Raw genomic sequence first — 14,798 nt, forward strand, 5'->3', positions numbered from 1 at the left:
AAATATTTTCTTTGTATTCCATTACGAACTCAAGTTGTTTCAAATTCTGAAAGAAATATATATATATATATATATATATATATATATATATATATATATATATATATATATATATATATATATATATAAAGTATACAGTAATGCTATCTATACTTACTAATCTAATTATTTATTAATCCAACTGATTTCAAGTGTATGGCTTGTGTTCCTGATCACAAGACAAATCTAACAGGGAATAAAAGCAATTTGATGTTTTGATGTTAGTTACTATGTTGACATATTCATGTTACTTTAAATGCATAATTCACTGTCATCTATAAATGCATTTTGATAGATTTTATGCAAAATCAACTGATGAGACATGACTAAATAAAATAATGTCACAGGCACTGTATTACTTTTTCAATTCGTAATACAGTGGTCCATTTTAACATATTGGTCTGAGATCTGCTGATGAGGCTCTTTTTGATTTCATCATTTTTGGTGTTTGTCTTTTTTTGTTTTGTTTTTCTGTACAGTAATAAAAAAAGGAACAAGAACCCAGATAGACACAAATACACATGTGCATGTTTCAGTTTATTGTGTCACCATTTTTAAAAGGCAATCAAAATTATATAGGCCTATAGCTTTGATTAAAAGATGACAATGGAAAATAACTGTTAAATCCAAGGATATATTATATATTGTTCATGTAATAATTGTTTAATTTTACTTTGATGGCATACGTCACAGTCATGTGGCGTCGGCGCTGTCTCAAGTCGGACACAATTTCTAACCGGCTTGCACTGCTCAGGGCTCCAGACTAACTTTTTTCACTAGGAGCACAGTGGCCCCCAACTGAAAATTTTAGGGGCACAACCAGAAAATTTAGGAGCACACACCGTAAATCAACATACTAACCAAATATTCACATTTCTACTGATTTCCAGTGTATTACTAATAAATATTTAGATAATAGATGCAGAAATTACAATGGCTTTGCACTCTGATTTAACGTTACAGCCTCTTGTCTTCTAAAAGCAACCGGCAGTTGATTTATTAACATGTCACCGCATACTCTATGCTTGAGGATAAGATTGTGTTTAAGTATTGTGTTTAAACTGTGAAGTGCCTGCAATGTCGGCAGACTTCGTGTTCCCCGCAGTTATGGGGTAGCGACTGCAACATTCACAGTTCATGGAATTCGTCTCCTTACAGTACTACCTCAACCAGCTGAATTCTCGCAGCCAGTCTTCCCGAAAATGGTGGGTTCGGCCTTTTTCGCCACTAAAACCTCTCACTCTGAATCATCATCCGACTGTGGCACTGTACTAGGGCAGGGCTACAACGTTTCAAATAGCTCACGGACACGGTTCAGTTTGTATCACGGTTGTAGGTTCACGGTTTCAGTATGATTCGGTATGTGCTATGTTCAGGGGGAAAAAAGACTACTGTAAAAAAAATTAAGAAAATAAGAACAAATAATCTAACCACAAGCAAAAGCACAAATAAAGGCAATAGAGCAAAGATAGCCTACTAATAAAATAAACTATGCTTTTCAGTAGGTCTAACATTAGTTTTCAGGTACAGAAATTGAATAAAATAATCAAATGTAAAATAACATTGAATATTTGACTGTATAAATTAAAGATTAATCCTTATTAAAGTTACAAAAGCTATTCAATTCAGAGCTGATTCTGTAGGCCTACACCGGTGATGAATGTTCACTTAAGGCTGCTAGGATACTCATCAAAACGGACATGTTGACATACTTTTTGTATGAATTTGTCCATTCAAGTGCAAAACTTGAAAGATAACTCAATATTTGCGCGCTGTCTGAGATGAGTAGCCTACGCATACAGACAGACGCGCGCGCGCACGCACACACACACGCGCGCACAAATCTAGACGCGAGTTCTCTTTCGCGTCTTCCTCTTGAATGTTTACATTGGCAAAACATAAATGATGAGTTTAGTTTAAACACCGATGGTAACGTCTGCAGTTCGGGTCTCGCCTGCGCTCGTGCGCGATCAACTCCCGGGTGATGATGACGGCGTAAATGACAGGTCATGTTTGAGCATTTGTCACTCGCATTGAACAGTGTTTACAAAGAGTAATCGTTTTGTTCACGTTTTTTTTTTTTTATCGCTGTTGTAATGTATTATTTGGGAAGCCAGCAGGTGAATTTAACTGGCACACTAGCCGCAGAACGAGTCAATAGTTTGCTTGCTCGTTGCTCAGACGCACATAGCAGGCTGTGATATTTGTCTCCGTCTCCTTCCCACAGACGTTTAAACGCGCGCTCGATTATCTCTAGGACCCTCCCCCTCCACACATTAGCCACTTACAGTGGCCATTCCCTATTCTTCTCGCACTCATTGGCCTGCCACACATTCCGGATTCATTGATAAGCCCCTTCCACGTTTAACGTGTAAAAAAAAAAAAAAAAAAAAAAAAAAAAGTGACAAATTTACTGGTCGCACATGTGCGACTGGATGTAAAATTCAGTCGCGCACACTCACATTTTGGTCGCAAAATGCGACCATTTGGTCGCAGTCTGGAGCCCTGCAAGTCAGCAGCCGTCAGCAGATTAGGAGAAATTAAATATTGATAGATTCTCATAGGTTTACATCAGATTTCTATAGACAGGAATAATATTTATTGAATTTATACCCAAATGTGTCGATGTAATCATTATGAGCGCTGGATACTTTTAAAGGTGAGCTGAGTCACGAAAAGGTAACAACAGAACAAGACATTTATGTTGTTAAAGATTTGACTAAGGCACTACTGGGCCTTCCTGCTATAAAAGCAATCAAGCTAATAAGGCGTGTCCACAGTCATCACCACGCCGCGTGCCTCTACCACTGCGAGATAAGGTGCAGGCGGAGCTGAAGCGTATGGAGGACATGGTGGGGGTGATTTACAAAGGTGACCCGGCCCACACCCTGGTGCGCAGGCATGGTTCTATGGAAAGACGCACAAAGTAGATAAATGAAAATGTTCAGCTTATGGGAAAACATGTAGAAAATGTGGAAAAGCCAATAATTTCGCTGCTCAATGCAAGTTGAAACAAGCGCATGGAAAATTTGTGAATAATGTAACAGAAACAGAGAGTGAGTTGTATGGGGACATTTGCAGAATCACAACTGAGTCTGTGAACAAAGTCACAAAGAGCATGGACGAACAGCCGAGTCAACTGTTTGCTGCTGCTCGGAAACAACTTGGTCAAATTCCAGTTGGACTGTGGTGCAACATGCAACATCATCCCCATAAATCTGGTGAATCCAGAGGTTCAAACAGAGAAAACAGACCAGGTATTTGTGATGTACAAAAGTACATTGTAACCAGTAGGCAAATGACAGTTGAAATTGAAAAATCCTCATTACAAAAAGCTGTAAAGACTGGAGTTCATGGTCATCGATGCACACTCTGCAGTACCATTACTAAGCAAAGCAGGGCATGACACTAGATAAAGTACAGTCTGAGAATATCCTGGTGGTGGATAATGTTGTGAAAAAGACAGGCAGAGACGACACAGTCGGACAATGGAACAAATAACAAGTTAGTTCACAGATGTTTTCACAGGGGATGGTTGTCTGCCAGGCCGCTACAAGATAGAGATTGAATCTGGGGTGAAGCCAGTGAAACTGCATAAGCGGAGAGTACCAGTCATGAGGATGGGTCCACTGTAGGAGGAGCTGAACAATCTCCAAGAACGAAATAGTCGTAGAACAAAACAGAGTGGATAAGCACCCTTATGAAAATAAAATATATTTCCCTTATATAAATGATCAATATATTAAATGGTTTAATAGTATATTTGAAAATATACAGAATAATATGTTAAAGGGGTGGTGTAATGCCCTTTTCACAAGATGTAAAATAAGTCTCTGATGTCCCCAGAGTGTGCATGTGAAGCTTTAGCTCAAAATACCCCACAGACATTTTTATATAGCATGTTAAAATTGTCACTTTTTGAAGGTGAGCAAAAACGCACAGTTTTTGTGTCTGTACCTTTAAATGCAAATGAGCTGCTGCTCCCAGCACAGGGGGCGGAGCTACAACCGCTTGTGGCCTGAACATTTTTACTTTTAGCCTTTTATGTTCAAACCGGAGTCAGACAAAGATGGAGAGACTCAAGAAGTGACAACAAGACAACATTTTTGAACGGTTTGTTGATGAATGTATGTAGCTTATGTGTAGATATCTTCTAGTCATTGATTAGCATATTCTGTCATGATGGTCTATGAATCGTGTTCCCGGGGTCAGGGTTTATGTACAATTTTGGGTTTGTGATGTCACCAACCTGAAAGGAATGTAGTGTAGTCCCTACCACCCGTTTGTTGTAGTCCTTAAAAATCTATTTCTTTAAAAGAAAATATCTCTCTTTTCTTTTAACTTTGAGCGTTGTGACTTTCCAGATGTTATTTCTGCTCAAACAGCAACGTTACACAATACTTAAAGTAAAATAAAAATCATAATCAACCACCCTTTAATATATTATTTACAAGATATAGAATAATACATAAGAAATTGCCGCTTTTCATATATTGAAAAATATGTGACAATATATTTACTAATATATCATAATGTATGTAATTTTATATTCAGTAATACACTTCATAATATATAGATGTATATGTGATCAGTGGTACTGCATGTGTAATATATTGCACATATATTTACTCATGAAGCATTAACACACTTACATGTAATATTCAAAAAGTGTTATCTTCTATTGTGTTGCACATACATGTTCCCATATAAATGTGAGAGTTCCCATATAAGAGTAGAGCCTGTGGTTCGGTTTTGACGATTGCCAGAAGAAGACCATTAAGACTATAATTACTACATTTTAAAAGTAATGGCTGTGCTCTCCTCAGCACAGTGATAATCTCTTGACTATATACTTTAGTACATGCAGGTGTGCTTGTGCTTTTGAAAATAGGAAACATTTATCATGTAATTAATAATAAAATATAAGAAATATTTTACATTACTTATTTCTCTATTGCTATTTTTGTCTTCATCTACAAATATTGTATTTGTTTTAATACATAACATAGCCATACATGGTCAATGCATATATTGCAGTATATTGAAAAATGTAAGCACTAGTTTCCCTTTCCCATAATTGGAAATGTATAATGTAATATATCGCATATTTACATTCCACAAGCCACAATCAATAACCTGATCAACTCGATGTACTGTAGATGTGTTGCACTGTGTGAGGCAAATGGTGGTCACACCAGGGGGTTTACAGGCCCCTGCATCTTGATATGCCACACCTGTTAGGTGGATGGATTATCTCGGCAAAGGAGAAGTGCTCACTCACACAGATTTAGACAGATTTGTGAACAATATTTGAGAGAAATCGGCCTATTGTGTACATAGAAAAAGTCTTAGATCTTTGAGTTCAGCTCATGAAAAATGGGGGAAAAACAAGTGTTGTGTTTATAACTTTGTTCAGTGTATGATGGAGTAGTATGTCCCAAAGCTTGCCTACTCTTCTGCACACTAAAAAGTATGTACTTTTTCTTCACAAAAACAATGCATACTTAGCAGACAAGTAGACAAATAAGACAGATAAGGGAGACATACCAAATGTGCAGTGCTGGGGGTCCTCCAGGACCTGTTTGAAAAACCCCTAATCGAGTGGCTTCATTTTAGTAAGAGTAGGCTATGTTGTCTGATTTTGTGAAAACCCCAGATAAAAAAAAAAATTGACAATGTCACTCTCTAGTTACCAGGACACACAATAGACTGACATTAAGTTCATTTTAAAATGACTGTAATAATGATGGTGCTCAAATGAGAACAGTAGTAGAGTTGTACTACTTTGTAGTAGAGAGTTCTAGTAGAGATTGGCTATAAAACATCTATTCAAACTAATGTTGTGGCAGGAAAAAAAAAATCACTACAACATACAAGGATTACGTCATAGTGTTCAAAGCTCATCTAAGCTCTCGAGATGAATTAGGCAGCCAATTATCTTTGCAGCATGAGAAAATAAGGATGAGCACTGGATTTACAGCTGTATATTTAAAAAGCAACTCACAAACCTTCAGACAGTCACTGTTTTCTCTGACTCTAAAGCTTTGTTTATTTATACAGGTTTGTGATTCGAATGTTATGCAGCAAATTTATATGCATGTATATTTCCAGTATTTGAAAAAAAGCTTTTAAATATGTGAAATGACAATGTTGTGATTTCTCAAAAATGTTCTTATGTAATTTTCTTATTGTAATTTCTTTCAGCTTGTGCAAAACATCAAACTCAAAGCTGCCATGAGTTCTGTAAATGCAAGTTATTTACAGAATATCTCCATTGTTCATCCTAAATATTTTTTTATCATTGGACTTTCAGGTATACCATATAGCACTTATTTCTATATATTTTTATTTATGATTTATTTTATTACTATAATTGCGAACGCTATAGTCATTTTAATTATAGCTCTTGACCGGAGCCTGCACAGTCCAAAGTACATTGGTGTGTTTAACTTGGCCTTGGCTGATATTGGTGAAACTAATGCACTGATTCCGAACATGATGAAGACTTTTCTGTTTGACTCACAGTACATCTCCTACAATGCTTGTTTAGCAAACATGTTTTTTGTCTTCTTCTTCAGTAGTTTGCAAAGTGTCACTCTTGTTGTTCTGGCATATGATCGGTTTATTGCTATTTGTTTGCCATTAAGATATCATGCAATTGTGAACAATACCAGTATGGTTTTAGTTTTTCCAGCGATATGGGTATTTAATTCTTCTATGGTAGCCTTGATGGTGTCTTTGATCACCCGACTTTCAATTTGCGAATCCAATGTAATACAGAGTTATTTTTGTGATCATGGGCCAGTGTATAGGTTGGCATGTAATGACTATAACATTAATAAGTCTGTGGGATTTGTTATCACATCTTTATACCTTATAGCACCACTGATCCTTATATTCCTGTCATATCTGGGAATTTTTCTTGCTTTAAGCAAAATTACAACTTGGGAAAGACGTTTAAGAGCGCTGAAGACATGTGTTTCTCACCTGTTGTTAGTAGGGATTTATTTCCTCCCAATATGCTTCACATATCTTGCACAACTCTTGCTTGCTCTCACTCCCAATACCAGAGTCATCAGCACATCTCTGGCCTATGTTGTTCCACCAATGCTAAATCCCATCATTTATGTTTTAAACACAGCTGAAATCAAAAACTTATTGCGAAAAATTCTTACAAACAGATCTGCACCAATTAGAGAGAAGATTTCGAAATGACTGCAATTATTGTTTGCATTTTATATATTTATTTATATATGATATAAAAATAAAAGTATATACAGCTGAATGTGTGCATTGTTGAACAGCAGTGCTGTTCAGCAGTGCTGTGCAGTATATATGATACAGTATATATGATACTGCTGTTCAACAATGCATACATTCAGCTGTAGGCCTATATACTTTTATTTTTATATCATATATATATATATATATATATATATATATATATATATATAGAAGTATATACAGCTGAATGTATGCATTGTTGAACAGCAGTAATATGCTATTTTTAAATTATTTATTTATGAATCAAGCTGTTTTCAAGTATGTGTATGTACTGCTTGTGGTCTTACTGACCCCAAGACAAAACAAACTTGAAAAGGAAGAATATTTTATGAAGCAAATTGTGAACAATTATTGCTGTCTTCACTTGTTTCACGTTTTAGCCACCAAAATGTTCATCTTTTACTGTTATTAGTGGGTAAATTCAAATAACTATGTTTTGTTGTTGTTGTTGTTTTGTTGCAAAACCATCTGAATGCAAATTTGACAAATAATATTTGACTAAATAAAATAACATTATTTCTAAATATTTTCATCTTTGAACTTGTAATTCGGGTCCATTTTTACATGAGATGTTTATTTTTGCTCACTACTAAACTGATTGTTGATATTACCAATTGCGAACATTTTTTACTTTTGCCGTTAATGCCACTTGAAACAAAATGTCAGCTGACACAAGTAGCACTTTAGTAGTACTTCCCTTTCGAGGGAACTCGAACTGCGTCGACTACGACACTTTGGGGAACGCCCTTAGCGTAACGCATCTGAAGTATGAATGAAACTAATCCAATCCTGATTGGTGCTGCGTCATTACGAAACATACACGGAAGCTACAAAGGGACAGAGTTAGCTTTTTGCTCTTCAGCAAACGCTCTGTGTCAAACTGTCTGTCCTATTTGGTGTTGTTTGTCCCATAAGAATTGTCCCAAATAAAGGTCTGCATTGCAATATAGAATCTCGTTTGCGCAGACAGCGTGTAGACTACGGGTCTACTCTGCAATAAAGATTCTGTGGCTGGGATCACGCGTTTGCAGAGGCAGCGCGTAGATTTAAGGTCTGCATTGCAAAACAGAATCTATAGTGGCTCGGATCTCGCGTTTGCCGAAGCAGCGCGTAGATTACGGGTCTACTCTGCAATAAAGATTTTGTGTGGGTGCGAGGCATGCACAGTCAGCTCCTGAGGGTGCTGGCAGTGTTCATTGAGATATATTTTGACCCGTACATCCGTGCGCTGTCGATGTTTCAGCCTCGCACCTGTTGATTTTCTTCTCGAGGGATGAAAGACAAATATATTGTAGCGGCTCGAATCTCGCGTTTTCCGAGGCAGCGTGTAGATTACGAGATCTTATAAGTAAATATTAAAACAGTATTGTCTGGTGATTATGGCTGCATTTAATTCTAAGAAATTAATCTGACTTTAAGAAATGTGTTTCACTTATCCAGTGTTTATGGCTGCACTAAATTCTGAGGAATTTTAAATGATGAGCAGCAAACGCACGCTGCTCTGTCTGCCCCACATGTGGGGCCAGGCAGTGTTCCATCCGCACATCGAAAACGAGACGAAAATAGCAGGGATGTTCCCCCTGTGGAGGGACGAGCGAGAACAGGCTTGCGACCAGGCTGCGCTCGCGTCCAAGAATCGTTGAGAATCATTTCGACCAAACCCTGCCGGAGAGCCGCTTCAGGGGATCGAGAACAAATCTCGAATAATACCCAAAATCAGTCTCGAGAGGCTGGTTCCCTTAGTAGAATATTTCAAGTCAGGAAATCGATGTTTGCTTCCCGCGCCACCGGCGTTTCGGGACGCATCGGTCTCCAGTGAATGGAAATGGCAGTGTCCGCCCGGAAACGTTGCGGCCCTGTCGAGTTCGCTTCCACTCAGGAGGTCTGTAGAAAATATAAATCGGTTAATTCCTGCCAGTGAACTGCTTCAGGTCACCGAAATCGCTCAAGGTTGTTGGATCGCTCAAGGTTGTCGCTCACACGTGGAGGTTTCAAAGATTGGGACGAGGGTGACAGAGGGTGCCCCGTCTCTGAGAAAGGAGGTCCTTCCTCAGATGAATTAGTCAGGGGTGGGCCAATGAGGAGCAACCAATATGACCTGCTCCTTGTCCTCCCTGATCTTGCACAGGGTCTGTGCAAGAAGGCTCACTGGGGGAAACACTTTAGTTTAGAGACTAATGCTCACTATTAAATATTTCATTAACATGCATAATAGCAGGGTTTTCTAATCCCTGAGGTCCTGAATGTAGACTAGTTAAGGGGTTTGGGGGGTTTCCACCAAAGAAAATTTTTATTTCCACATATCTACATATGTGCACTTTAAGATGTTTTGAAGGCCAAACAACAGCTTTAACAACAGCTTTAAAACCATGTCAGTGGGCAGCTGATTATTTTTCTCTCCTCATCAGCATCACACTCTTTTTCTCTTTGTTTTTATCTTGCCCTGGCTCTTCCCCTACTAAAGCTGAGCTTTGACTGATAAGCTTTTAATTTTTTGTCTGTCAGTGAAGAAAGTAAATGTAGCACCCGTACAGCCACTCAGAGCGTTGCTTACGTAAGAATGGTGGGTGCTTGGGTTCGGTGTAGTTCAGGTGGATACCACGAAGGTGCACCTAATAAGTTGTAAAACCTTTTGACAATAAAATATTTAAAAATAATGAGACCCAGAGATAGTTTTTAGTTTAGCAAAAAATAGGGTAATGCCCTGGTTTAATTAAATAAAACAATTTGGCAAATAGAATATAAAAGCTTTCCCCAACACAAAATATCACAGAATATCCAAAATAAATAACCAAAAAATTCCCCAAATACTTAAATGATAGCCTCTTTAAATTTAGCTAGAAACCTCAATAGTTTCACTCACACTTGTTACACCAGAATAACTGATCTAAAAGTTATCTCTTTCTTAACAATTGCTAATACACAAGGAACTTTACAATAAACAAAACTTCTCCACGTGTACTGAAAAGAGTCTTAGCAGATGCAGTGGTGGGCCCACTCACACACATTTCAGTCTACTCACGGTACTGCTTTGAACAGAAAAAAACACGTTGCAGGCCTGTGTTGGTCTTGCAAAACATTGAGTGCGCTGAACAAACACTTGCAACACATTGAGAGCATGGAAATACTTCGATCCAGAAGCTCACGTGCAGCACGATTAACCGACAGGTCCCGCCAAGCCCACCGTGCCTCGCTATCTCGGCTGCCTCCGATCACACGTCGCCTCCGATCACGCGTCAGCTCCGTTCGACGGGTCTCCGGCTTCGTTTCTCACTCAGTCGCTCGCTCAACAACACCCCGAGTCCGCGATCCTCTCATCTCAACACCCCTTTCAGTTTCATCGGCTTTATCGACTCTTTCTACCGTTATTATTTTCTCAAACGCCAGCGTCCTGTTCTCCACACTGGTCCAGCCGGAAGCGAGGAAAAAACCTTCCCGGTCACGTGTATCCACTATACAGCCAGAGCCCGTCTACGGAGAGCCTGTTCACTCCCTATTAAGTCCTATTGTACCGAATTTTGGTTGTAGTTCCACCAGAGTTCCACTGGGGGCGATCGCCCATGAGTGCAAAATGAATGGGAGTCTATGGGGCTAGACGGCTAAATTTGTCCCTTTCAGCCGATTGCCGTTGAGAAATCTCAGATTTGATTGTAGGTTTGGCAAGTTCAACATGGGTTATAGGTCGAAAATTGAATGAACGAGTACTTATGTCCTTTCGATTTCTTACAGGTTGAGTTGGTGTTGCCCATAACACGCTAGCATTCTGCTAATGAACGCTGATTGGTCAGTGAATGACTGGTTACGACCAGAGATACCGCTTGATGGCATCATGGCATCCGAAGCGGGAACAGAATGTATTCTAGCAGAAACTCTTCTAGCACGTGTGTTTACCTGTGTCAGCTGTGCTGGCGATGCCTCGAGAGAAAAGAAAGTGCAGAGCGCGAAAGCACCAAAGTGACTGAAGGATTGCCGTAAAGCAGTATCTCTGGTCGTACGATGTGTATGACGTCATTGACATTTTGAAAGACTTTTTAAAGCAAATAAGTGACTCTAAAAAATCTAACACCCAGCAATGTGCAATTTCTTTGCATCTCCTTTCGAATACAACATTCAAATTACTAGACAAAAAATTATATCTTGAGAAAAGTGGATTTTGAGGGGTATAGCTCCATAGACCTCCATTCATTCTGCACTCGTCCTGTGAGCGCCCTCATATGGAATCAGAGTGGAACTGCAACCAGTCAGAAGCCGGAAGTGTAGCGAGAGTGAACCTTCTCCCCTTATTAGACATTCTCTGATACAGCGTTAATAGACGAATCCGGCGAAACTACCGGAAGTAAGCGGGCGCCATAACTGAGCTGTTGCTGGGTAGCGTTGCGCCATTGCCTCCTATTGGTTTAGTTGCAACTTGCGTCCACTGGAATAAACAGCCCGCGATTTACGACTGTCACTAACGTGTAACTTTTATAATGTCGAGTGGGAAAACATGTTCCGTTATCAATTGTTTAAATGGCGGCGGTAAAATTTCAATTTGGAAGAGTAAACGTTGTGAGTTACATAAAATATAATAAATATGTAATATAGTGCTCAGCAAAATCTCCTCTCTAGCTATTTTTTTCTATTCAATTAACATGCTATGGTCATTAAATGGCTTTCCTGAGCTAAATGTAACGTTATGTGACACTGTTCTGCTGTTATATTGACCTCTTTCCATGTTTAAAAACACTAATTTGTCGATATTATGTATACTTTCTAGCTGTACCTTACCCTTGCCTTTTGCAATGTGAAAATGAGATAAATAATGGACACAAATGAAAAACAGGAATTCGTTTATTTGATGTCATTCATTTATTTATTATTGCCAAATGGACAGATCTTTTTATAGTTTTGTTAGCTACCGTTAGCCTAGATAACATAGTTATTGCCAAACTATTTTCATAAATAATCTGTAAGATCGTTTGTACCTTCATCTGTGACTGGAGGCCACTGTCTAACATCATCAACCCAACAAGTCATTCTGCCTGGCTGTAGCTGTCATCGAGGGTGCGTTATCACGGAGGTTTGTTTACATACCGGTGTTACGGATCAACTGGGGATCATGTTAACTGGGGACGCGCGCGTGCACGCTGATAGTTTTACCTGGATTTCCAGCAGATGTTAAACGCCGACAGATTCATGCCCTATTTTACGGATCACCGATTAAAAACTAATATTTAACTAGTTGTATGCGAATATGCGCTGGTATGCGAATAAAGCGCTTTGTTTTTGCAGTGTATATTCCTGCGTATTTGACGCAATTTCAAAGAAGTGATACTTTAGTGTCAAGCTCAGAAACCACGCCTATGTTAACATGGGGCATTCGGTTTCATTGGATGAACAGACTTGTCAGCGCACTTCAGAAGACGTGTAAATAATTTTCTTCTCAATATTAGTGTATCATATTTTCTTTAGTGTTGTCATGAGTTCTAATCACAAATAACAACAGATGTAGATTAAGTTAAAATCGCTAAGCTACCTAAAAGAAACATAAATTGCAAAGTCATTAAAAAAATTTTTTCAACAAGTTGCATTTATTTATCTGCATATATAGCCATATTTATAATGGATCTATTATTTTTATATAAAAACACTAATCCGGTTATTTTACTCTGCTGATTATGTAGGCTACAACCAGCTCTGACACCTCCGTATCCTTTTCCCTGGACATAAAGCAGCTATAGGATCATGCAGTTAATTATCTCATGAACTTGTAACATTTTCAACAGATTTATAAAATAAAAACTAATTTTGACTCCTCTTCTTTCAATTCTGTAGGCCTAAAACTGCATCTTCTCAAACAGCTCAAACAGTAGAGCATCGGTGCTTCCAACACCAAGGTCATGGGTTTGATTCCCAGGGAAAGCAAGAACTAATAGGAAATTAAAATGTGTACATTGAAAATGAGATTTAAGTCGCTTTGGATTACACTATTGTATATCTAAAGTCTTGTATTGGACATGTAGAGAACACTTTGTCTTTATGTGATTAAAGTCCTGTGAAAAACACAGAGTGCATGGCAACCACAAATTGTATTACTGGAATAAGCAGAACATATGATAGAGTGATGATGAATTATTACAAATATTAACTGATATTCTCTATGGCTAATATTCATACATCACTAACCTCTTATTCACGTATCACCTCACATGATAGCATGACCCTCTCTACAATAGGAAATGCTTTGTGTACTTTTTTGCTGACCTCTTAGAAATATGACACATTGGTATATCAGTTTTAAAAATAAAATGTTGTGTTGGGCCTCTTTTTATGTAATATAAAGTTGATTTATGCCAGTTCTTTTCATTTGACTAGTGCCATGAATCTCATTAACATATTCTCTTTACTTGTTATTCATCACATCATGTGCTTTCATTGTTGTCGTCTGCTAACCGTTAGGAACAGATTAAAAGGTCTTTATTAAATTAAGTGTCATTATTGTAACTGGTGTCATTTTTATTAGGACATATACTGCCACAGCAAATGTATGCAATTAAAGTTAGACAAATCAAAAACTTTGCAGGATTACCAATATAATAGCTGCTCAAGAAATGAACACTATTATATAAAGAGGAGATGTGGAAGTTTCACAATGAAGGGTATGGTGTGTTAAATTGTTCTTACTATAAAAAGGTAATACAACTGTGACATGTATTTACTAATATGACATGATTAAATGGAGAGCAGTGTAGGTATAGAGGGCAAACTGGCCAATGGGTAATGCAAATTTATACATATACATTGCAAAACAAGTAACTGTTCTTCATTAACATGTTATTCTATAGTTTATTCTTCCTTCCTTAGATTGAATGTTCAGAATGTGGATGGTGGGACTGTGTGGTCAGACCTTCACAGCAAATACAGCTGTCCTGCATGCATACACATGTATTTGCCTATTTTTATTTTGTTATTGTTGCTTTCATACCTATTAGTTAATGCATATGTTTGTTGAACATTCCCCTAAATAAATGCTGTGGGTAATTCACTGGATCCATAAGCGATGGGATGGCTTATAAATTTTCACCACTCTTTAGGAACATTTATGGAGTGTACTGTATGCTTTATGCTTTAACTCATTCCTCAGCAACATTAAAAAAAAATAAAAAAAAATAAATGCTTGACAAGTCCCTTTAACCACAGCAGTATTGCTGTTCAATTTAAATTAAGCCACAAATTGGCATCATAACAACAATCTGCGAATACACACGCACTACAAAGACATTGTCAATAGCATAATTTATTCAATCTACTTACAGTTGTCATCAGATACGAATTTCATTGAAACGAATGTAACAAAATAATGTGGGCGTGGTCTGTGTGTCGCGAAATTAAAACACATTACAACTTCCCTATGCGTCTGAAACATACAGCGGAACAGTGACAGAGTAAAGAACAGAGCCCTAATATGACACAAACATTTAACAATAACGTGGAAA

The 14,798-nt window shown here is 38.0% G+C and overlaps 1 protein-coding gene across 1 annotated transcript; it reads left to right on the forward strand.

Moving 5' to 3' along the window:
* Positions 1–6,270: 6,270 nt before the first annotated feature.
* On the forward strand, positions 6,271–7,254 carry LOC306996604 (olfactory receptor 1E16-like; the record flags this gene model as incomplete). The annotated part of the gene is made up of 1 exon (XM_079609310.1): positions 6,271–7,254. Exon 1 carries the CDS (start codon positions 6,274–6,276, stop codon positions 7,252–7,254), a length of 981 nt encoding a protein of 326 aa, XP_079465436.1. The 5' UTR covers positions 6,271–6,273.
* Between the last annotated feature and the right edge of the window lie 7,544 nt (positions 7,255–14,798).

This window comes from Phoxinus phoxinus (assembly GCF_949152265.1).
Source record: "Phoxinus phoxinus genome assembly, chromosome: 4".
In the NCBI taxonomy this organism is placed as follows: Eukaryota; Metazoa; Chordata; class Actinopteri; order Cypriniformes; family Leuciscidae; genus Phoxinus; species Phoxinus phoxinus.